Source organism: Polyergus mexicanus, unplaced genomic scaffold (genome assembly GCF_030449975.1).
Source record: "Polyergus mexicanus isolate NDT 795.1 unplaced genomic scaffold, iyPolMexi1.0 SCAF_12, whole genome shotgun sequence".
NCBI classification, from domain to species: Eukaryota; Metazoa; Arthropoda; class Insecta; order Hymenoptera; family Formicidae; genus Polyergus; species Polyergus mexicanus.
The window spans coordinates 3,596,365-3,621,585 of record NW_027223332.1 but is presented as its reverse complement, the minus strand read 5'-3'; the positions used below and the strand labels follow the sequence as shown (position 1 = coordinate 3,621,585).

The 25,221-nt window shown below is 37.8% G+C and overlaps 1 protein-coding gene and 1 pseudogene across 2 annotated transcripts in view; both read right to left on the bottom strand.

Annotated features, from left to right (window-relative positions):
* Positions 1-7,693: 7,693 nt before the first annotated feature.
* The window catches only part of Fife (regulating synaptic membrane exocytosis protein fife), a 281,898-nt gene continuing 264,370 nt past the window's right edge, over positions 7,694-25,221 (bottom strand). For both annotated transcript variants that reach the window (XM_070304866.1, XM_070304868.1), the window contains exon 23: positions 7,694-8,492. In XM_070304866.1, coding sequence (XP_070160967.1) covers positions 8,182-8,492 — 311 coding nt within the window. In that variant the 3' untranslated portion in view covers positions 7,694-8,181. The remainder of the gene's footprint in view (positions 8,493-25,221) is intronic.
* Positions 20,343-21,699, bottom strand: LOC138938115 (uncharacterized; annotated as a pseudogene).

Genomic DNA, 25,221 nt, shown 5'->3' with positions numbered 1-25,221 from the left:
TGAAACAAATAAATTAAAGAAAACAAATAATTGTTAAAAAAAATACATTATAAATAATTACATACTTTTTTATGAAAACAGTTATTTTTTTCATATCAGTTGATTTGTCTCATTATTCTGTAACATAAAAGTATTACGATAAGATTATCGAAAACTAAACATTTTATGAGATATTTTATTTTTTATATTAAAATCACTTACTTATCGGACACCATGTATATATATAAAGATGATTTATAAATATAAACATAAACATAAATATAAATATAATTTTATATTTATTTTATAATGATTGCATAAGTTCGTGTCCGATTTTCATAGATGGCATTAAGTTGCTGCATGGCGGAGTTCTATTGTTTTCGTGTGGTAATTGTTGCTTACACCGAATAGATGACGTTGTCTTATGTCAATTTAGCGTCAGACATTGTTCAGATAAGTCCATTTGTGCATAAGAGAAATCATTAAAAATGGAGAACGAAAGGTGCATTTGCGGCATAATGCTATATGAATTTCGGAAAGGCGTAAGTGTTGGGATTGCACAAAAAAATATTCAAAGCGTTTATTTGGACCGCGCTCCTGCTCTCCGAACAGTCAAAAAGTGGTTTGGCAGATTTCGAAATGGTGATTTCAATGGAGGATCAACCCCGCTCTGGACGGCCTTCTGGCATTGATGATGACATTGTGCATGCCTTAGTGGAAAGAAACCCAAGGATTACAACTGAGGATATTGCTGAGAGGCTGAACATCGATAATTCAACCGCTTTTCGTCATTTAAAAAAGCTTGGATACATTTCCAAGCTTGATATGTGGGTGCTGCATCTCCTGACTGAAAGGAATAAGCTGCAGGAAAACTGCAGGAGTTGCAATGGGAAATTTTGCAGCACCCGCCATATTCTCCAGATATTGCGCCTTCAGATTTTTATCTGTTCCGGTCTTTGCAGAATAGTTTAAATAGCAAGAATCTCAATTCCGAGGAAGCTGTCGAAAACCACCTTACAAACTTTTTTCAAGAAAAACCAAGTTCTTTCTTCAAAAATGGAATCGACAAGCTTATAGATGGTTGGAAAACCATTGTAGAAAAGAATGGAGACTATATAATTGATTAATAAAAGTGTTATCTCTAAAATATAATCTATTGAAGTTTATATTTAAATCGGGCACGAACTTATGCAATCATCCAATATTTAATGATAAATATATATTTTTCATTTATATTTATTTAAATCAAAATAAATAAATATGTGTGTGTGTGTGTGTGTGTGTGTGTGTAAAAAACATAGTATAAAATATAAGATATAATCAGATAACATTAAATTTCACAAAAAGATGATATTTTTATATACCAGAAAGTTAGTGTTAGGTTCTCTCGCAAAAATAATGGATATTTTTAAATGTCTTAAGTGTCAAAAAAATGTTGAATATAATCTAATCGAGATTTTAGTGATAAAAAATGATGCAAAAAATAATATAATAGATTAATTCGTCATCCTTAGATCAATTATCTTCATTGATTAAGATAATTCACGTTTAGTGCTGTGTGCTACAAAATATAGATTCTCATCTCTATTTTGTAAGTTCTGTATTAATATTTAGTACAATCATAGGAGCGAGAAAACAAGCAGCAGCGATAGTGACAACAGTAACAATGGCATCGATAACGATAGCTAACGATCGTAGTAATAATAATAATTATTAGGTCACTTCGAAAGCAAGTAGAAAAAACGTGCTTAGAATGCGCTTATTTACTTATAAAGAAGAGAAGTCCTTCATTTAAAATGTAAATGATTGCATATTCATACGAGAAGATTGTCCATGCGATAATCTTCATGAGACTTTCGACGAAATGCGATTGTTCACCAATTAATTTTGTGAATCGTCGATAGTTCCATCGATTTCATTACCTTTGCCGCAAATATCTCTTTTGCTTGATTTGTTTGTGCTTGTACTTTCTGTTTATATACATCGTTATTTACTAAGATTATTTTAAACTTATTTCCTTTTGCGTTTCTTTATCTTGAATTGTTATTCGTATAACCTATTGTTTATTCGCGAAAAAATCAATTCAAATTCTTTTAAGTAATTATTATAAACAATATGTTAATGAAGATATTAACTATTATATCGAATATCATATCACTAAAAAAGAGAATACACAACGATACAAATATTATTCAATCTAATAAACAAGTATACAAGGTCTCTTGATACGAGATAATACGTATACGTATATGTTATTTTAGCAAAATTCGAATTCAAATCATCCAATATTTATAACGTCGGATATGTGTTTCTAGGCCGATTATAGATTCATCTCACATTTTGTCGTATTTCTTTTGCGATATATCTGACGTAGCCTTTACAAAGGCACACAACCATCTGTCTTGTTTATGACTCTTGCGAGACTTGTCGTCGGCGTTCGAGGCGAGAGAGCGATAAGAGAAGCAATTATATTGACAAAAATATATAAGCAGCACAATCGTGATTAAAAATATTTCTCTTTTTCTCATATGTCGATCTGCTCTCCCCCTTCTCCTCGCCATTCTGTGTTTTGAGTAAAAAATTACTTTTTTCCGATGTTTGTAAACGCTCGCGATTCTGCTTGCACGTTTTTCTCATGATTTAAGAAATTCTGCCGTTTACAAATCACAAAGAAATTTTCAATGAAATTGCAAAACTCATCCGAGTTGGATTTCAATGATTCAATGTTGAATAAAATAAAAGATAGCCGAGCTGAATATTTACAAAAGTGTAAGATTAATATAAACATACGTATGGAAAAACGTTGTTAGTAATGCAACTGCGAGAGAGTATAAGCACACGTATATATCGTCGTTAAGAATTTCGTTTCAATATCGATTTGCGAAAAATAATCTTTGATTGAGAACTTTCGTTGACATCTCTTAACATCTACATATCGTTAACACTGAATTTTAATGTGTGATGTGAGATAGTGACACTGTATTTATCCTTATGTATCATTTAAACACATGTACATTTTGATTATCTTTCTCGTTACAGTTTCTTCACACAGAGATGCGTAATAATATATAATGTATTTATATGAGGTGTATATATGCATGTGTTTTACATGCGACCCGATCGATATCGACGCTATAAGAGAGTTTTATATTATATACACATATACGACATCGTTTAAATATCGCTGTATCTCTATATTTCTGCGCACACACCACACTCGATATATAATAATAAATCTGTGATCCTTTTTAACCGTTTAAACGTGACTCACACATTGTCGAAGGATATTGCCGGGTCATTTTTATTAATTATATGTACGGTATCATCACGTTTATTATCTATTGTACTAATTACTCGGGCGGGGTAAGCGCAATAATTCTGAATTATTCATTCTGCCCCCTAATTTCATCGCGGGACATTGTAGGTGGGATTTAAACATTCACATTAATGCGTCCCGAGGATCATCGTAAATTATACCGAAGCAAGTAAAAAATAGGCTCGTATTAGAATTTTCGTCGTATTGTTTTTTTCGAATTATCTTGTTAATTTCCACGCATCGCCGATCGCGAATCGTGCGATCAAACCTTTTTAGGATTGCTTCGTGATATTATAGTGATCTTTGGGATTGCTACGCGAAAAGAGACGTCGATATTAGATATTAGATCTGAGAAACGTCAAGGAAAAATCAGCCTATCTGTCCCGCTATCAATCTATGAGCTACAAAAATTGCAACTTCGGGGTGATTACGATAACTGTGGCCCCCTATTTGAAAGGTCGTTTCTGAAGACATTTTTGACGAGGAACACGGGAAAAATAGTAAAAAAAATTTCCGACCAATAGTTTTCGAGATATATCACTTTAAAGTATTGGACATGATAATAAAACTTTTTAAAAACGGACCCAACGATGTTGACCTTGATATATGTTGTCAAGATCATGATCCTGAGTAACTTTTCCTTATAACTTAATCGGCGGTCTCTTATAATTTTTGAGATATTTAAAGTTAAAGTTTAATTCGAAACGAAAATTTGGTTTGGGTTATATAACGTAACCCAAACCAAATTTTAGTTTTAAATCAGAAATAGGTTTGAGTTAGGTTATATCTTCCGGAAGTGAAGCCCCCCCCGTAGGGGGGGCGGAACCCACTGCGTCCACGCATATACTTTACAATGCGAAGCGAGGAAATTAAAATAAATAAAGAAATTAAACAAATTTTAACAAAAAAATGTCTATATTTTGAAAAAATATTGAATAAAAAATTGAGTCATTTTTTTTGTGAGTCAACTCAATTGAGTTAAAGTGATACATCTCGAAAACTATTGGTCGGAAATTTTTTTAACTATTTTTCCCGTGTTCCTCGTTAAAAATGTCTTCAGAAACGACCTTTCAAATAGGGGGCCACAGTTATCGTAATCCTGCCGCGACTTCTAAACACAGAGTTTGGTTATTATTCAAGTTGGCGGCAAGTACTTCTGGAACTCTTTCTTTCTGTCTCTCTTCCACTCCTCTCATAATTACCTCAAGCTAATTACTTTTCTTTTTTTCTTTATTATAGGCTCGGCCAGCGAGCCTTGAAACGATTATCTATCATCGAGTTAAAGCAGATTGCGTCAATCGAGGCACTTCGTTAGATTCGGATGTTTCTATCATCATCATTTTTCTGGAATGCAGACAGAAAATTGTAAATCTTTTCTTTTCATCATATCTTACTGATAATTAAAACTATACAACTTATCCTACAATTATTTTGCAATGACATAGTTTGCGTTGAATTCTTACATTACAACATAATCTTCATACAATATTTACATAAATAGTAAATCTCTTTGATTTAAGCGCAATGGAAAATATAAAATATAATTTAAAATTATATATTAATTGTATTATTAGAGCAGAGATCATTTATATAACGTTGCAAACTTTCTATTCCGCATCCTAAATCGAGCATCGGCTTTTAATAGAAATCGCGAATCCTGAAAGTGCCTCGTCGATGCGAAAGGATCAAACAAGCTTTGTCATTCTTTGTTAATTCTTAGTACCGATATCTGAATTAACGCGTGCGAAATTCGATCGAATCACTGACTGGATCAACCAGATGAAACTGCCGACGACGGCAGATGTCGGTTGAGGAAAAGTGGACCCTCATCTTATCTCATCAGGATACACGATTGCCTGCGGTTATATCCTCCGAAAAAAATAATCTCTATCTCTTTTGTTTTCTCTTTTTCTCTTCATACTTCATATACTGCTCGTGCGAACATACTTGTGCAGGTACACCTTTATTGCTAAAATCACCGCGAAATACCGACGCGAAAAGCACTCACGGATTTTGAAAGGCGCTAATCAAAGGAACTGTTCTAAGGAACATATTCTGTTCTCTTTACCATCTCTTTATCGAGTCGAAACGTGGTGATGCTGACGTCGTTCCACGAGCGCGAGTTGAAAGCATTACATCTTTATGATTTTTAAAATTGATTGTCTTCTTGAACAATTGTACGAAATCATCTGAAGTTGATTGTCTTTTGGATATATGCTACACATGATTTTTTAGATCAAGTTTGTCATGCGATATATGTATAATCGATCCGTGTTGTTGACTAATGATTGTTTTCCTCAATTATTTTTTACGATAATCTAAAGTTTTTATGCTGCTTATAATAATTTTTTTCTAAATCTATTTGAAGAGAAAAAATAATATATATTCCAGAAACATAGGCTTTTTTTATTATTTGTATGCGTTTGCAAAAGTTAATACATGGTTAAATATTCGATTAGTTGATGTATCACTCAATATCTGCTTGACTTATCAATCGATTTAATACAAATTGCAAGTGTCAATTGATTTAACGTTCCTTTCCTTTGATAACAAAAAAATAGAATATACAGGGTGTAACAGAGCGCCTGTATCAGGCGTTTTTTTTTTTAACGGCTTGTCGTAGCAAGTTGGGGAAAAAATTTTTATAGTAAAAGCTATAGTGAAGAATCAAATGGTGACACTCGCATTTTCCGGAAAAGCGGGCAAATTGGTAAAACGGATATAAAATTCATTTTTTTAAATGGAAAGAGGGGTCGAGTGAGGTATCATTAGATAGAACCTTTAAAAAGAAACAATTTTTGTAGGAAAAATTTTTTAATTCGTCCAATCAGTTACAAGAAAAATGCAAATAATTAATTTTCTTTTACAAATGCTCGAATTGCCTTCCATTGTTGTCGAAATATAAACATTGTAACTTGTGTTACAATGTTTATTTTTCCTTGTTCAAGGACAATTTATTCTTATTAGGTTTATGTTATTGTAAACATTACATTAAATTTTTCTTCATTTCAAAGTAAAATTTTGTATCGTGTGGAATAAAATTTGAAATCTTTCCTTAAGTGAAAAGTGAAATCTTTCCGTGTTGATTTGTTTTACATTTATTTTCATTAATTTTTATTATGGTGTACAGCAATGAAGAAGCTTTTGATATGTTGATGGTGTTAGAAGAAAATCAAAGGTGTTTTAGAAAGGCAACACGTTTGTACGCTGAAAAATATCCAGATAGGCTGCATCATTTTTACAACGTATTTAAACGTTTGGCAAATCGTGTAAGATCAACAGGTTCCGTATAACCAAATGCAAGCCATCGTAATGAACAGATTAGACGTCCAGTAAGAAATGAAATAATCGTACCTTTTAGCAGCAATTAATTTAAATCCTCAAGATTAGCTACTGATGCTGGTTCGAATCACATGACTATTTGGCGCTGTTTAAATGAACCGAAAATGCATCCTTATCATTTATCTTTGCATCAGGCTCTTCATGAGAATGATTTTGATAACCGCATAAATTTCTGCTTTTGGGCAGAGAATCAGCTCCGAATTGATCGTTTCTTTCATTACAAAGTTCTGTGGTCTGATGAAGCAACCTTTAAAAGTAATGGAAATGTAAACCTACATAACATGCATTATTGGGCCAAAAATAATCCCCATTGGATAAGTTGATTATCAACATATGTGGAGTTTAAACGTATGGTGCGGTATTCTGGGTCCCCAAATCATTGATCCTCATTTCTTCGAAAGGATGGTAAATGGAGAAGTTTACGAAGACTTTCTCTTGAATACCCTTCCGCAGCTGCTGGAGGATGTGCCATTAAATGTTAGAATGAGCATGTGGTTCCTACAAGATGGCTATTCAGCCCATTACGCCAGAAATGTTAGAATAGTTCTCGACCAAAGATTCCGTGATCAATGGATTGGAAGAAATGGGCCAGTAAGCTGGCCACCAAGGTCCCCAGATCTTACAGTTATGGATTTTTACTTTTGTGGTCGAATCAAAGAATTGGTTTATGCTTCAAACCTACAAGTCGAGATGATATGAAAGAAAGAATAAAAGAAGCATGCAGAAAAATCCAAAGAGAAGTGCTGGATGCTTTGTCGTCATTTCCAAAGCAAATGTGTAAGTGTTTGGGAGTCAATGGAAGGCAATTCGACCATTTATGAAAGAAAATTAGTTATATGCATTTTTCTTGTAATTGATTGGACGAATTAAAAAATTTTTCCTACAAAAATTATTTTTTTTAAAGGTTCTATTCAATAATACTTCACTCAACCTCTCTTTCCATTTAAAAAAATGAATTTCATATCCGTTTTTCCCGTTTGCCCGCTTTTCCGGGAAACGCGAGTATCACCATTTGATTCTTCACTATAGCTTTTACTATAAAAATTTTTTCCCCAACTTGCTACGACAAACCGTTTAAAAAAAAAACAACTGATACGGGTGCTCTGTTACACCCTATATAATAATATATATGTATAATAGGAAATAAAATTAATATTCATACATAATAAATTTTATCTCATGGAGATATTGAATAAACAAAGATACTTTTTTTGAACGATATATCGCATAACGTCATGAATAAATTTCAGAAAGGAATAGTCACAACACGGAAAGACTCGGACCTGGTCAACGATAAACTTGGTTTATTTTCTGGAACAACATGCGTCTCATCGCTACATTCAAGGATTTGTAATAATAAGAAACGCCATTATCTCGAATAGATTGAAATTGCATTGGTCTCAAGCTAGCCAGCATCGCGATGTGATCAGCTATGATTTCCATCAAGAGATAATCTTGACGACGGACTCGCCCTCGTCCTTGAGCAAAAGACTCAATCTGAGGTCGAGTTCGCCGGCTTCGAGGGCCCACTTTTCCCTCAGCCATCATGGTGAGTCTGCGTTCTGCGTGCCGAGAGTGTGAATTGGGAAAAACGGATACCAGTCGAAAATAAATTCTTTCGGCGGCAGCAGATCGAGGTTTACTTCGGCGCCGCCCAATCCTTGGTTGCTCTCGAAGCCCTGTTTCTTCTCCCACAGCATCACTAGCAAATGTCTGCCCTGCAGGATGTCACAGCGGCCGTACTTCAGCGTCTGCCGATACTGCGGATTCTTCGAGTGCCGTATCACGCGAGTCTTGCGCTTCTGCAGCCACTTTTCGCTATCTCGTTCTCGCAAGTACGTCTTTACATAAGTATCTGCGGATAAGAATAAAAGTTTTGTGCCGTCGATATCAGGACTCGCGAAAAATATCATTAAAATCAAATACTATTTTCAGTGTGCCTGCGTGAAGTGTATCTTTTCTCTTGGGTGTGAATCTTCAATTAATTTTCTTCAGACATAAAAAAAATCTTTCAATCTTTCTATAAATTATACATGAAAATCCCACATAGCAAGATGTCGTCATTATAATAACATTTTAAGATCCTTTCTCGTCATATCATGTCAGTCGACTAAATAATGACATAATACAGACGTGATATTTTTGACATCATTTTGACGACATATTATAGTCACAGAAATAATGTCATTTAATCGTCTTTTTAAGGTTATTTACTGGTCAATTAACTAATGTTGTTATATAAATACGATATAAATACGTCAATATTAAAATTAACGTATTTATATCAGGAAAATAATAAATATTTTATGATACTTATGAAGTTAACATGACTTTCTGTTCAAAATCCTTTTTAAAGAAAATACTATTATAATATTATTATATTACAAAACTATAAAATATTGTTTAATATTAATAACTGAATTTGATGCGCATGTTTTCATATATCCAAAATTATTATTTATTTAATATTTCATGAGAAATGTTACTGCGCGCAACATTTCAAAACTTTACAAAAAGATAGTTCATACTTCAGCCGCTAGTTCATTGCACCCATCTCGTATTTGAGTTTCAGTCATGAGAATTATATATGTATACAATAGCTTGCAAGAGCAACTGATAGGAGATTAATAATGTAATTATTTCTATCAGTTTAATTTCTGATGCAATTCCAATATATGGAATTTAGATATTAGACTGATAGTTTAAAAATCGGGCAAATAAATATACGAAAAAGTTTAAAATTATCCATTTATATAATATATTCTCAATAATTATTACGAAAATCGCAAAATGGTAAAGGACCTAACCTAACCTAACCTGTTCACGAGCGTTGACACAATCTTTACCAGACATCTTGTATATATATATATATTGATATAAAATATACATATATATATATATATATTGATATAAAAATAAAATATTTCGTAAAATATTCAGTTTTCGATAATCTTACCGTAATATTTTTATGTACAGAATAACGAGACAAATCAATTAGTAAAAAAAAATAATTGTTTTTAAGAAAATTATTTACAATGTATTTTTTAAAATAATTATTTGTTTTTTTGACATTAATTGATTTGTTTCATTATTCTGTACATAAAATTATTACGGTAAGATTTTACGAAAATATTTTACGAAATATTTTATTTTTTATATCAAAATATGTCAGATTAAAATATAAAATAACTCAAAAAGTACTTAATGAAAAAATATTTTATTATAGCGTTTTGGAAAGCTTTCGAGATAAGCTATAAGAATATATAATGAAAAATAGGGAGTTCCATTTAAGAAATTAATGGTGTCCTTGACTTGACCTTAACGACGCCATCCAAGGTCAAACCAATGACACCATCTTATGTTCCTCTCAAAACTATACAATTTTTGTTGAAAACGTTTTTCTCTAAAATGCTTAGTTTTTGAAAGAAAAGGAGTGTACGGGTGGTCTAGGATACCCTGAATATATATATATATATACAGCGTGTCCCATCAAAAGTAACCACTCTCTTTTATCTTTTAAATTAAAAGAGATAGATCGTAACAAATATATATCAAATTAAATGATTTAAATATGGCCAACTTTGGATTGAGTATTATGATCAAATGGCAATATAATTGCAAGATCAAACGAGTCCACCGAAGGCGGGCGAGTTTGATCGAAATTATATGAAAAGTCTCGTTCGAAGATGATAGTATTGTAGTCATGCTTGTCATGCTCAACATCACAACATTTAGCTCCTAGTAAATTTGAAAAATTGGCGTCCCCGCCATGTTATCTCTAGGATGAGTCCTCTCCGCTTTCATATTGTTTTTTGTAACGAACTTAGAATTATCACAATATAATTTTGAAGATGATAGGGGTAGTATATATTTATTTTGGGTATTTTATGGGTGGGAGACTATCATCTTCGAACGAGACTTTTCATATAATTTCGATCAAACTTTGCCCGCCTTCGGTGGGCTCGTTTGATCTTGCAATTATATTGCACGTCTCGTTTTCGATGATAGTATTGTAGTGTTTTAGAGATTGTGATAATTCGTAATAATTTCTTTTATGAAATTATTCATTTATTTATTATTATTATTATTCTTTTTTTTTAGAACAATTATTTCATACAGAAATATAAAACAAAAAACTTATTTTTAATGTAAAATTGCACGAGCAAACTGGTCATTAGATGCTTGAATGGGTCTATTATAAAATTTGAAAAAAGTTTGAGATCCAGGGGCCCATCCAGCACTTCGTCTAATAATATCAATATCCACTCCTCTTTTATGAGTAGTGGATACTGCCGCATGTTTAGTACTGTATGCTGTAAACTGTTTAATATCGATGCCAGCCTTGCCCAGAAGTGTCTTAATCCAATGATTAATGGTTTGTGCGGATACTGCTCCAAATGGTTTCATAGTAGCAATTAATACATTTTTTGTATTTTGGCTTCGTAAATCTTTTGTAAAATCAATGTAATCTAATACTGTCGATGCTACACATAAGCCTGGTTTGTCTTTGTAAAATGGTAATATTAATTCGGGTTGAAAACCCCTGGCTTAGATGTTTCGATCTGCTCCATAATCTTTATACTTATACCGGAATTGGATATCGAAATATTTTCAATGTTTATCAACGCTAAAGTTTGTAGTCTTTGAGCTGTTGTTAACGCTAAGAGTGTGACTACTTTTTCAGCGGCGACTTTTAATTTCAATTGTTTAAGAGGATGAAGTTTTTCAATGTAATTTAGAACCGGTCTAATATCCCAAGTTGTGTTGTACTTGGGCTTAGTTGGTTTTTGTTTAAACACACCTTTTAGGAACTGTGAGATCAAACAATCATTGTTTATATCGCATACTGAAATTAAAGAAATAGTCGCTCGAGCAGTATTTAACGTACTACACTTTGCACCTTTCTTATATCTGCTATTAAGAAACTCAATAATGTCCGAAGTATTTGAGTTGAAAATATCCAATCTTTTAGTATGTGCTGTGACGTGACGTTTTTGGGACGTCCGTCAGAAGGGCCGAATGGCCCGATCGGGGGCGGTTTTTCGGGGGCCTGCGTTCTCTCGATTTAGGGAAAGAGCGGTCCTATCGTCAGATCGACGAGATCTGACGTTTGTGGGTAATAGTTATCGAAAATGTAAGCTCGAGATGAGCCCGCGAATTAGTTGTCGGCACGAGCGGCGGGATCCCATCCGGCGGAAGGAGAGGAAGAGAGAAGAGCGACGGCCGAGAGCGGGAGTCCAGGATACCCAGGAAACAGGAGACGTCAGGTCGTAGTTGTCAAATATTAAAAACACTTTTGGTGGCTAGTAAACATGGCTGCCGGTAATGTTATATTTCTTACGGCAGGAAAGGAGCGCGGAGAGCCGGAATAATCCAACCAAAGGGGAGGCCACTCCACCCGCACGAAGCGAGGGAGTCCCAAGGACGGAGCGACAAGCGGACTCTCAATCCGGAGCCTATTCGACCAAATAGGAAAGAGAGCCGATCGGGCGTAGCCGTAAGCCTGCACCTTTAAGCCGAACAACAGAAAATCTTGGAAACTCCGGGGCGATGAACTCACCAACACGGCCGTGATGATAACAAGGATCGCGAGGACCGCAGGACGGCCCTGCGTAACGCGAAAGCGCCACAGGTGGCACGATAGCGATTTATCGCGCCGGCGTGTCTCCTGCAGGACTCTCGCTCGGCACTGTTCGGCGAGCTGTACGAGAGAACGCAGGTTTTCCGAGGAGCGAGCGGAATATTATACCGATCAAGGGAAGCACCGAAAACTTCCTGCCGGTGGGACGAGCGTCGTCGACCGATTTTGTTGCCGATTAATTGTAGGTAATTAATTCGGATGAGTCGCGCCCTTAATAGTTGTCGAGCCACGTGTTTTGGTGAATTAACTTTGTGAATATTTTAGTAGATTAAGTCGCACGGCCGACGGGCACACGTCGCTCATCCGAATTATGTAAAACAGGCTCTCTCTATTCATTTTGCCGCCGCCGATAGTCATTAATGTTAGTCTCGCGTTTGTAATAGTTGTATGTTGTGAATTATCGGGATTTTTAGCGTTCACGCGATCGATATTCCGACTCGCGCAAAGTATTGCGCCGCGCGACTCGTACACCACAGTCGTTATCGATAGTTTCCGTATTATTTCTGTGTATTGTTAGCGCGTATCTTGTATGTATTGTAAGAAATTGGAGTCAGGAGAAAGTGAAATCCTAAAAATTCGTGCGAGAAATCTATCGGGTGTCTTTGAGCCCGCTATTAGTTCCCGCGAGTCATTCGAGTTATATATTCGACATTTCAACGCAAAGGTCATCGTCATTGTTATCGAGACGTATATCGGCTTACCGCAAGCCGGACCAACGGACCGATTCGAGTCTTACAATCTAGAATTTTCTATTATATCAAAGCGGATTCACGGGCGTGCGTAAAGTAGTTATCGGCGCATACGAGAGATTTCTTTAGTTGTCGCGGTCTAATTAAGTCTCGTACGGCGGAAATCCTCGTGGCCGAAAAGTAGAGTTAAAGCGCGTAAGACGCCCGGTAATTTAATACTGTTGCGCACGGTCGTGCCGATCTCCGCGGAAATAATATATCTTCTTCGCCTGTAAAATAATTACTGTCATCGAAGGCTATTATTTATGCGAACTGTTCTATACTCTTGTTTCTTTTTAATATATTATTGTTATCTCTATTTTAATATATCGAATGCTCATTTTGACTTCCGTGTTCTCGACTCTCAAGATTTCTCCCGTCTCCCCCGAACCTCCTCCTCTACCATTTCGGGTATACTGAGTAGCCGCGGAATTTTGCCGTCGCGTTAATTATCGGTCTCGCGATTGTCTTTCGGTGTTGCGTTTATCGTGCGGCCTGCCGTACCTGGCGCCCAACTCGGTTTATTTTGCGATACAGTGAATCTTTGTGGATCGCGAGATCGATATTCGAAATACGCGCCAAAGGTGTACCGTGGGCATCGAAGAACCGCCCGCCGAATAAATAATTATTACTTAAATAATTTAAAAGAAATTTACGGTTACAGTGCATAATCCCATCAACATTTCAAGTTACATTCGTATTGTTTAAGAGTCGACTTTGTAATGGAATCGATCATCACATCCACAGAATCTTCACTGATTCCTTTCCTCAAGAATGCTGTCCTGATAATTTGCCTGCCACCAATGAAAGGTGGAGGGCTAATGGATGGATCTTGTCTCTATAAGGAGATATTAATAAGGAATCACTTGGATTGAATGTGATAATAAGTTCAGCAAGAAGCGATGTAAAAAGAGGGTACCAGGGCTGGGTAAGCCATAAAGGTGCTGTAAGTATCCCTACCGCTTTGTCATTAATGATTTTTCTTAAAGTACGAAGGATAAGTGCGAAGGGAGGAAAAGCATAGAAGAATTCATTCTTCCAAGATCTAGTGAAAGCATCCACTGACTCTGCTTCGGGGTCAGGGAAACGAGAATAAAATTTATTACACTTTCTATTTAATCTAGTTGCAAATAGATCTATTGAAAAAGACTCAAATCTCTTTTCAATCTGTTTGAAAATTAATGGGGAAAGTTCCCATTCAGTCTCCACGTTAGTATTGCGTGATGCTCTGTCTGCTTGTACATTCTCTGCTGAACTAATGTATGATGCTCTCAGCCAAATTTTCCTTTCTTTGCACCATTTCCAAATTTTCCGGGCAAATTCACTAAGATATTATTGAGGCAGATAGTTTATCGCGTCTATAGTAAGGATAAGAGCCGCGAGGGAAGGGGTGCGCCACCGTCCGGGTAGCATAAGCGACAAGCTAGCGGTCGAGCACTTGATCGTTCGGGTGTCTTCGGAGGAACTCGGATTTTTAGCAAAAGCGCCGGGAAGCCTGCGTGCTCTTCTCGCTTAACCGTCGACTCGAGAGAGTGATAGTCGCGTTAATTCTCAAAGTGCTTTTTTTTTTGTGCAATAAAGAAAGTTTGCCAAAAATACGTGTCGTTAATTCCATCTCTCCGATCCCTTTCTCTCAGCAAAAATCTTTAACAGATTATGGGCCCAGACTACGTAACTGCGGTCTAAAATTGTGAGAAGGGAGAGAGCTCTTAAACGCGCGAGAAGACACGCGGTGTCGGCCATATTATACTGTTCGGTCGAAAACGTGAGTGGTGTGAATCGACGCGAGTGACTTGCATCGAACAATGTCTCAAGACATCTCCGCACGAAACGTCAAGAAATTTGACGGGACAAACTTCCAGGGATGGAGGTTTCAGATCAACGCTCTATTTATGGCACACGAAATAGACGATGTTGTTGACGGCACGCGGACTTTACCGGAGGATCGAACGACGGCCATTGCGAAAACGTGGATTCGTGACAATGCAAAGGCGATGTTTCTGATTTCTACAGCATTAGAACCAGCTCAGCTCGAGCCGTTGCTAGTGTGCGAAACAGCTAAGGAGATGTGGGACAGCTTGTGTCGTATCCACGAGCAAAAATCGGCATCAAATAAATTGTATTTGCTACAAAAATTTCACGAGTACCGCATGGGACCGAGTGATTCGGTTGTGCAGCATATCTCAAAGATTCGAAATTTGGCCGCTCAGATTGAAGATAGGTGAAAATGTCTCGGAGCTGACTGTGATAGCAAAAATCCTTGGCAGTTTATCATCGAAATACAGTACTCTTCAGACGGCTTGGGATAGTGTCGATCCGGCCCGTCAGACTATCCAGCACCTGGAAGAAAGACTGATTCGCGAAGAAGCTAGAGTGGGTGCTAGTGAGGACGGTGCAAGTGCATTCGCAGCAGCGAAGAACGATAAAAAGTCGCGCGGAAAGAAAAAGACAAAAAGAAAAAAGGCCAACAAGAACGTTGAGTGCTACAGATGTAACGAGATGGGGCATTACGCTCACGAGTGTCCGTCCAAAAAAGGCGGGAAAAGTGCGGACAGTGAACAGTCACGTGACTGCGCGTTCGTGGTCGAGAAGGCGCGAAGCTCGCGTTGTGAACCGAGTGTGTCGGAAGAGCCAAGCGGGAGACAGCTGCGACAGCTTCTCGCAGTCAGACAAGGTGAGACCTGGCTTACCGACAGTGGTGCGTCGCGTCATATGACATACCGACGCGAATGGCTCACAGACTATCGTCCGATACGTAATGGTGGAACAGTTGCGCTCGGTGACGGCGATGAGTGTAGTATAGCAGGAGAAGGAGTTGTTCACGCACAGAGGCTCGTCGACGGGCTGTGGCGCGAAGCTCAAATTGAGAATGTGCTATATGTTCCGGGGCTAAAGAAAAACTTATTTTCTGTCGGTGCCTGTACTAACAAAGGATATGAAGTGACCTTTAAAGACAATCTCGTAAAGATAGTGCTCGATAATGAAGTAATGGCGACTGGTGTGAAACAAGATAACGATATCTATCGCATGTTACTTCGTGTCGTAAAAACTCGCGAAGAGGAGGCAAACGTAGCAGCATACAATCTACGAGTGTGGCACGAAAGACTCGGCCATGTAAACAAGCGTGCGATACGTGAAATGGCGGAAAAAGGACTTGTGCGTGGAGTGACAATAAACGATAGAAACGACTTTGTATGTGAAATGTGTCAGCTCGGAAAAGCACATCGACAACCGTTTAGCAAGCACGAAAAAGTATCGTCAAAACCAGGCGAAGTTTTTCATACTGATGTCTGTGGGCCGATGTCCGTCGAGACACCAGGAGGTGCAAGATTTTTCTTGACTTTTAAAGACGATGCGACGGGGTATCGTCACGTGTTTTTCTTGAGACACAAGTCTGATGTTTTTGAGCGATTCAAAATATTCGAAAAGTTAGTGTCCAACAAGTTTGGTCGCAATATGAAAGTCCTGCGATCGGACAATGGGAGAGAATTCTGCAATAAGCTCATGGACGAATATCTTGAGGCTCGTGGCATAAAGAAGGAGAATACTGCGCCATATACCCCGCAACAAAATGGCCGAGCAGAGAGGGATAACCGAACCATTGTCGAGAGCGCGCGTACAATGATACACGCGAAGAGCCTACCATTAACCTTGTGGGCTGAAGCGGTCAACACTGCTGTGTACGTGCTAAATCGAACTGTATCATCGGGTGGTGAGTCTACGCCTTACGAGAAGTGGGTTGGAAAGAAACCAACGATGAGTCATCTGAGGATATTCGGCTCCGTGGCATACGTTCACACTCCTAAAGAATTTACAAAGAAATTCGACTTACGCGGTAAGAAGATGCTGTTAGTCGGTTACGAGAACGACTCTACCAATTATCGAGTCTATGATCCGGCAACAAAGAGAGTGAGTGTAACAAGAAATGCAACCTTCAACGAGCGAATCGGTAAGGTAGAGAACGTCGAGGAAGATGAGGCAGACTGGCTAGTGCTACAACCGGTGGAAGAAGAAGCTCCAGAACGCGACGTCGAGGAGGCAGCTCAGCAGCGCGATGCTGAACCAGAAGGAAGAGGAAATGCAGTACAAGAGGTTGGCAAAAATGATCGTAAAGATCAGATTGAAAAGGAAGGAAGGCAGCGCATGATCGTCGAGACTCCGCAACGGGCCCTGAGGGATCGGGAGTCACTTCGTCCACCGACAAGGTACAAATGCGAAGCCGACCTTGCCGAGTACATTACGCCAAAGTCGTACGAAGAAGCAACTCATAGCACTGACGCCGCGCAGTGGGTGCGTGCTATACAAGAGGAGTTGAAAGCGCACGAGACTAACAACACTTGGTCAAACGTGCCCCGAACATCTGGAATAAAAACGATCGATTCCAAGTGGGTGTTCAAGCTCAAAGATGATTCAACGGATGTTGGAAAACAACGATTCAAGGCAAGATTGGTCGCCCGAGGGTTCCTGCAGAAAGAAGGGGTGGACTACACAGAGACGTTTGCACCGGTCGTGCGATACGACTCACTTCGTGTACTGCTGGCAGCTGTGGCCGAGAAGGAACTCGAGCTGCTGCAGTTTGATGTCCAGACAGCTTTTCTATATGGCGAATTGAAGGAGGACATCTATATGGAAGTTCCCGAAGGACTGAAGATCAATGGTGATCCGAAGGAAGTGGTGTGCAAATTAAATAAACCCTTGTACGGCCTCAAACAAGCACCTCGGTGCTGGAACGTGAAGTTCCTTAAGTTCTTGAGCCGTTTTGATATAAAGTGCAGTGAGGCGGACCAATGCATCTTCATAGGACAAATTAACGGTGAAACGGTCTTCATAGCGTTATTTGTAGACGACGGACTCGTCGCAGCAAAATCTAAATCAACGTTAAAGTTTATATCGAGTCAATTACGGGAAGTATTTGCAATAAAAATTGGCAATTCAAACTCCTTTGTTGGAGTACAGATAGAACGTGATAGGGAGAGAAAAACTCTCACGATTCATCAAAGCTCGTATGTAGAAAGAATTTTACAAAAATTCGGAATGTGTGATGCGAAACCGATAAGCTGATCCGCACGTGATTCTGAATCCGGTCGAAGAGAACGACGTGATGTCAAGTATCGTGCCTTATAGAGAGGCGGTCGGGTCCTTGGTTTTCCTAGCAGCAGTGTCTCGCCCCGATATAGCATTCGCGGTAAATTTGGTGAGCAAATTTCTAAACAATCATAGTGTCGAGCATTGGCGAGCAGTTAAGCGCATTTATGCGTATCTTAAAGGAACAAAAGATTTCGGTATAGAATATAAAAGCGGCGGTAGCGAGCTGGTAGGCTTTTCGGACGCAGATTACGCGAACGACAAAGAGACGCGCAGGTCAACAACGGGTTATATATTTTTTATGTCAAACGGACCAGTGTCGTGGTCAACTCAAAGACAAAAACTAGTCGTGCTTAGCACAACCGAATCAGAATATGTGGCGGCTGCGACAGCCACTAAAGAAGCTATTTGGTTAAGAAAACTAGTCGGCGATCTCGGGTATTCTCGCGATCGCGAATTAAAACTGTATGTAGACAATCAAAGTGCGATACGCTTAGTGAAAAACCCAGTTTTTCATAAGCGTACTAAACACATAGACATACGCTACCACTACATACGCGAAAAGTTCGAAAGCCACGAGATAGTGGTAACGTATGTCCCATCGGAGTTACAGCGTGCCGACATCCTAACAAAAGCACTGCCAAAAGAGAGATTCAGAAAGCTATGCAATTTAATTAACGTAACTTTAGTATACGAACAACGCTCAAACGGCGGTAGTATTGAGGTAGATAGTTTATCGCGTCTATAGTAAGGATAAGAGCCGCGAGGGAAGGGGTGCGCCACCGTCCGGGTAGCATAAGCGACAAGCTAGCGGTCGAGCACTTGATCGTTCGGGTGTCTTCGGAGGAACTCGGGTTTTTAGCAAAAGCGCCGGGAAGCCTGCGTGCTCTTCTCGCTTAACCGTCGACTCGAGAGAGTGATAGTCGCGTCAATTCTCAAAGTGCTTTTTTTTTTTGTGCAATAAAGAAAGTTTGCCAAAAATACGTGTCGTTAATTCCAGCTCTCCGATCCCTTTCTCTCAGCAAAAATCCTTAACAGATGTGGAAATTGAACACCTCCTGCCCTATTCACGTATGATATAGCTGTAGTATTGTCCAGACGAAGAAGTACTTCGCTCTGTGATAGATTTGAGGCAAAGCATTTAACTCAAGATAATTTATATGTCTTTTCTTTTCTTCCTCATTCCAAAAATCAAATGTACTTATATCATTACAGTAACAGCCCCAACCTGATAATGAAGAATCAGAATATATTTCCATAGAGAATTTTTGGTTTCATTTGCATTTGTTTTCCACCAGTTAAGATCCTCTATCATACATTCTTTTATATAGATCTTTCCTTTATAATTACCACCATTGAATTTTAAAGCTAAAAATTTTTGTCTTTCAAGTCTTTTGCAATGTATAAAGCCGTAAGCTACTGCTGGACAAGCTGTCGTTAAAATTCCTAGAAATTTTGCAAATTTTCTAATTCTATAGCTATTTCCTTTCTTAAATTCATTTGCAAATTCTATTATCTGATTTTTCTTTTTATCAGTTAAATTTAAGGTGAAATCCACTGAATTGATGATAAAACCCATATATTTACATTTCTGGCTAGCAACTAATAAACTTTTTTCATAATTTATTATGAATCCCCTAAACCTTGCAGAAAATTAATAGTTTCTTTGATGTTCATTTCACATAGCTTTTTTGAATTATGAATAAAAAGAAAATCGTCTAAATATAATACTAGTAACATTCCTTCTAATCAGTTTATTAACTACGGGTTTCATTATTTTAGTAAAAATATATGGACTGATACATAATCCAAACGGAAGGCACGAAAATTGAAAAAGTTTTCCCTTAAATTCAAATCTAAGAAACTTTTTATGTTTTTTATAAATAGGTACTATAAAGTAGGCATCTTTTAAATCCAAGGAGCACATGAAATCTCCTGGAGATATTAGGTCCAGAGCTGATCTGATATCTTCTAATTTGAAATGTGGAGATTTAATGAATTTATTTAATTCTTTTAAGTTAAAAATAAACCGGTTAGACCCATCAGGCTTTGGAACAAGGAAGTAGGAAGAAAGAAATTGACCTTCACAATATTCACACTGCTCAATAGCACCCTTCCGTAAGATTTTGTCAATTTCTACTTGAATTTGCCTTATTTCTTCCATAGAAAGTACTTTCTCTTTCGGTAAAATTTTTTGAAAGGGTTTTTCAATAAAAGGGATTCGATATCCTTCTAAATAGCTTAACACACATTTATCTGACGTGATTTCTCTCCAACTATCTACGAAAAAGCGTAGACGTCCTGCCGTTTTATCTACCTGGCTTATTTCTTGGATGATGATTGGCTCGTCGTCTGAGAGTTCGTTTTGGATGAACTCTGTGTCGAATTTTGGGAGACTGTCCTCTTGAATCTGAATTGTCGACGTTTTTGTTGATAACCCACCTGCCGATAATTCGCAGGTGGGTACTTCGAGTTTCCCCGACTCGATTTTGACGAATATTTCTGTTGGACTTTATCCTTAATTTCCGCGCAAGCCTTTTTGATTTCTTTTGCATCTTTGACTTTTTCCTTGAGATTATTGCCATAAAGCCACTCATCAGAAATCATCGCATCCACGATTGGTTTAATATTTTTATTGAGTTATGGAGTGACAAACGACTTCCGAGCCACTGACTGTTGATGGAAGACATCTGTTAGAATCTGACCAGCATGGCTCAAATAGTCTGTGAAAATATCTTCATCCAGACCTTCTTCTGAGGGATCTATGAGCATAACTGCAGCGTCTAGGGCAGTTAAGGCTGTGCCAACGCAGTTCTGCGTCTCCAAAAAATGTTGGTCTCTCTTTTTTGCAATCTCTGAGAGGAATGGAACAATTTCTAAATTCATTTTAGGTGCTTCTGTGTGTATAGCCCTCCTTTACGATTATAAAGTTCCATAATTTCTTTTTTGTTTTTCTCTGGGAGACCTTCTTTGATCCACTTTGACCATGTATTTTTCAGTTCTGGACGATACTTAATCTCTTTGAATTTAGATTTATTTAAGTCCACTCCCAATACTTTCAAGACATTATCTTTTAATGTCGACTCCTCATAAATATCCTCCGTCGATTGATTCTGCTGGATACATCTATCGATTACCTCACTATTTGAGTATTTTTTCGAATTTGGGTTATTTTCCTTATTCTCCTCGACGTCTGTAGTAGATAAAGACAGAAGAAAGGAGTTATTGTATACAGTTGTAAGTATTGGGTAACACTTATTGTGTACATTGTGAAAAGTCAGTTCTTATTGAACTAATTCACAAAAATATCCTGTCAGTGTGGACGCTGACTCTCAATATTCGTGTGGAATGATTGAGACTTAACCTTTCTACTGAGATTTCGCTCGTATAGAGCTTTACTTACCAAATATCTCAGTATCATCAGTCTCGATTTCTGTAGACTGATTTGCTGGTTTCTGTTCTTTTTGAACGTGAACCAGCACTTCAACAATCTTTGTTAGGTTATCCAACTGTTTCTGCATATCATTGAATTTCTTCTCTCGGATATGCTTATGTCGATGATTATCTTTAGACCGTGATCTTGACCGTTTTCTCTTATGTTCTGGCATTGTAAAATGATAGTACAATGGAAATTTTTATGAATTTTTTGAGGACTAACAAAAAAAAACGTATCGATGTTTTAGCACAACAAAACAATATGAAAGCGGAGAGGACTCATCCTAGAGATAACATGGCGGGGACGCCAATTTTTCAAATTTACTAGGAGCTAAACGTTGTGATGTTGAGCATGACAAGCATGACTACAATACTATCATCGAGAACGAGACGTGCAATATAATATATGTCAATTTCTAATGCAGGAGTCAGAAGTTGGCCATAATGTAGGGCAGAAAGGTGAAAAAGTAGACGTCGCCGCAATATTTCAAGTCAATAAAATTCATAAAATATACAAAATATTTACATTATATCATACATTGTTGTATTCGTTTCAAACAACGCTACAACTTTTATTAAATCAAAATATTCACATTATTATAAAAAAATTATGCATACCTCTCCGTTCGTTAATATAAATAACTTTTGGAAGCAGCCACTATGCTCACAATAAAGTTCAATTTGAACTATTTAATTTGATATATATTAGTTACGGTCATCTCTTTTAGTTTAAAAGATAAAAGGGAGTGGCCACTTTTGGTGGGACACTGTATGTACAGTGTGTTTGAAAAGTCCCAGACTATCTGTTTTTCTCGCAAAATACGCATCGGACAAAAAAATGTTAGGAACAAAAGTTATATGGTTTCGAGGGGGCCATAAGATGATACCATTGGTTTGACTTTGAAGAGTTATTTGAAGATCACATGAAGGTCACATTTAATTTTTTAAATGGAATACTATATTTTTTATTGCATATTCTTATAGCCCATCTTAAGAGCTTTCCAAAACACTATAATAAAGTAATGTTCGGAAGTCGACTTCGACGAGATCGCCCAAAATTGAGAGAGACGCTCAGATTTGAGCGAGAAGCAGTGTGTAGCGCAAATCCGTGGATTCGCTGGAAGAATATGAGTTAAAGAAATTATGTACTCAGTGAGCATAGGTTTTGAAGAACGTTTATTCGAAAATCCGAGGAGCGAGCGACGACACGTATCTCACGTTTAAGATCGGAAATCTTCTTGATGTCCGTCTATGACTTGTCTTTCTTCGTGTTTCGGAAATCTTGAAGGTCCTCTTGCTAGAAAAATTCGCGAGAACGTAAATCTTGAGCGCGGACGCAGGATTAGTTTTAGCACGAGGCAGAAGACAAACGCGATACGGTGAACGATGAAAAGCTTTCGGACTCCCCATTTATACATGTTATAGTATCTTAACAATAAAGACTTCCAGAATTATCGGAAACACTAAAGAATTGACCGCCGCGAGAAAATGAAAAACGGTCGAATGCGAGACACTCCGTAATGAGCATGAAACGAGTAAGTCTACTGCGTGCGCGACACGAGCGAGAATTAGCGAAAATGAAAAGTGAGAACAAACGATGATTTTCGACTGGCTCGAATCGTTGTCGTCGGCAGATCGACCAACTTTGGAAGCTCTTGCTCAGCCGATGGAATTAACAAGGGTTTTTCGGCTACGTTCTAGAACCAGGTGTTTGTCATGGTTTTTCACTATAAGAATAACGAGATCACAAACCGAGCGGGTGACCGCGACGCTATTTGTTCTCGCTCGTGTTTTGATTTTCGAGATAATCGTTTGAATATAACGGTGACGTTTGCCGTTGAAATTTAGATACGAACTTTAATGTTTCAATTTTGAACAAAGTATTTTTTTATTAAATACTTTTTGAGTTATTTTATATCTTAATCTGATATATTTTGATATAAAAAATAAAATATCTCGTAAAATATTTAGTCTTCAGTAATCTTACCGTAATACTTTTATGTACAAAATAATGAGACAAATCAATTTATATAAAAAATAATTGTTTTTAAGAAAATTATTTACAATGTATTTTTTTAAACAATTATTTGTTTCTTTTTTGGCACTAATTGATTTGTTTTATTATTCTGTACATAAAAGTATTACGGTAAAATTATCAAAAACTGAATATTTTACGAAATATTTTATTTTTTATATCAAAATATGTCAGATTATAATATAAAATAACTCAAAAAGTACTTAATAAAAAAATACTTTATTATAGTGTTTTGGAAAGTTCTCGAGATAAGCTACAAGAATATGTATTGAAAAATAGGAGGTTCTATTTAAAAAATTCAAAGTAATTTTTATATGACCTTGACGGTGCTATTCAAGATCATACTAATATTATTATATAATGCGCCACTTAGAGCTCTACAACTTTTGCATGAAACATTTTTTATGAAAATACGGTGTTTTCTCAAACAACTGCTGATACGGGCGCTCTGTTATATCCTATATGTCCTATATCATATATGTGTGCGTGCGTGCGTGGGTGCGTGGGTGCGTGCGTATATGTGTGTGTGGGCTAGGGGATTATGGCCGGTGGAAAAGAGTGAACAGGGAGGAAACATGCTCGTGAAAATGAAGAAGAGGAAACGAGACAGGGAGAACTGAGAGAGATCGGAAGGGACAAAAGTGAGGAGCAGGAGGAGATGCAGCAAGGGGAATGAAGGTAGATATGTGGAGTGAAGGATCGGGATAGAGGAAGGACGCAAAGGTTAGCGCGGTTTGGAGGTTAGGAAGATCGGGCAAAGTGAGAGAAGAGAAGGGTCACGTGGGAAGCGACGGAAAGACGGCCGGTAAGGAGGAGAGTAGAAGCGGATAAGGCAGAGCAGGCTAATAGGACAAATGGCAAAGAGCTGAGAGGGAAGACGCATGATAAAAGATGGCGCGGATGAAAGAAAGTGGAACGAACATATGGTGGTTGAACACGGAAACGGGAGTCAAAGGGAGAGTCAAAGGGAGAAGAGAGGAACGAAGAAAGGAAGGTCAGGCGAATTGAGATTAGTACGAAGAAAGCTAGGTTAGAGAGAGGAAGCGGACAGTAGAGCTTGATAGGCTAAAGTGCAGAGAGACGGAAGAAGTAAAGTGTGAGTGAGAAAAGGTGAGAAGAGCAGAAGGAAAAGAAAGGAGACATGGAAAAGTGGTTGAAGGAACTGGTGGTGGAGGTAAGGGGAATAAGGAAGGAGCTGAAAGTATGGAGAGAAAAAAGAGAGAGAGGAAGGAGAGAAAAGGAGGAGGAAATAGCGGCATCAAAGGAACAGGAAAAGGAAAGTGAAGAGGAAGCGGGAAAGAGAGAAGAGGAAGGAGGGATAGAGGGAGTAGGGTAGGAGGAGAGGAAAAGGGGAGAAGAGGATGAGCAGGTCGGGAGAAGGGAGGAAAAAAGAAGAGAGAGGAAGAGGAGGGAGAGAGAGGAAGGAAGGGATAGAGGAGAGCACGGAAGAGAGCACAGGAGAAGAGAGAAGAGAAAGAATTGGAAGAGAGAAGAAGGAGACAAGAAGTAGAAAGGTGGACAGGGAGGTGGAGAGGGAGAGGACAAGGAGGAGAAGAGAGGAGGAGAGAGAAGAAGAGAGGAATGGAGGAAAAGAAGAATGGAGTGAGGTGAGGAAGGAAAGAAAAGCGAAGGGAGAGAATGTGAGTAGTGGAGAAGGAAA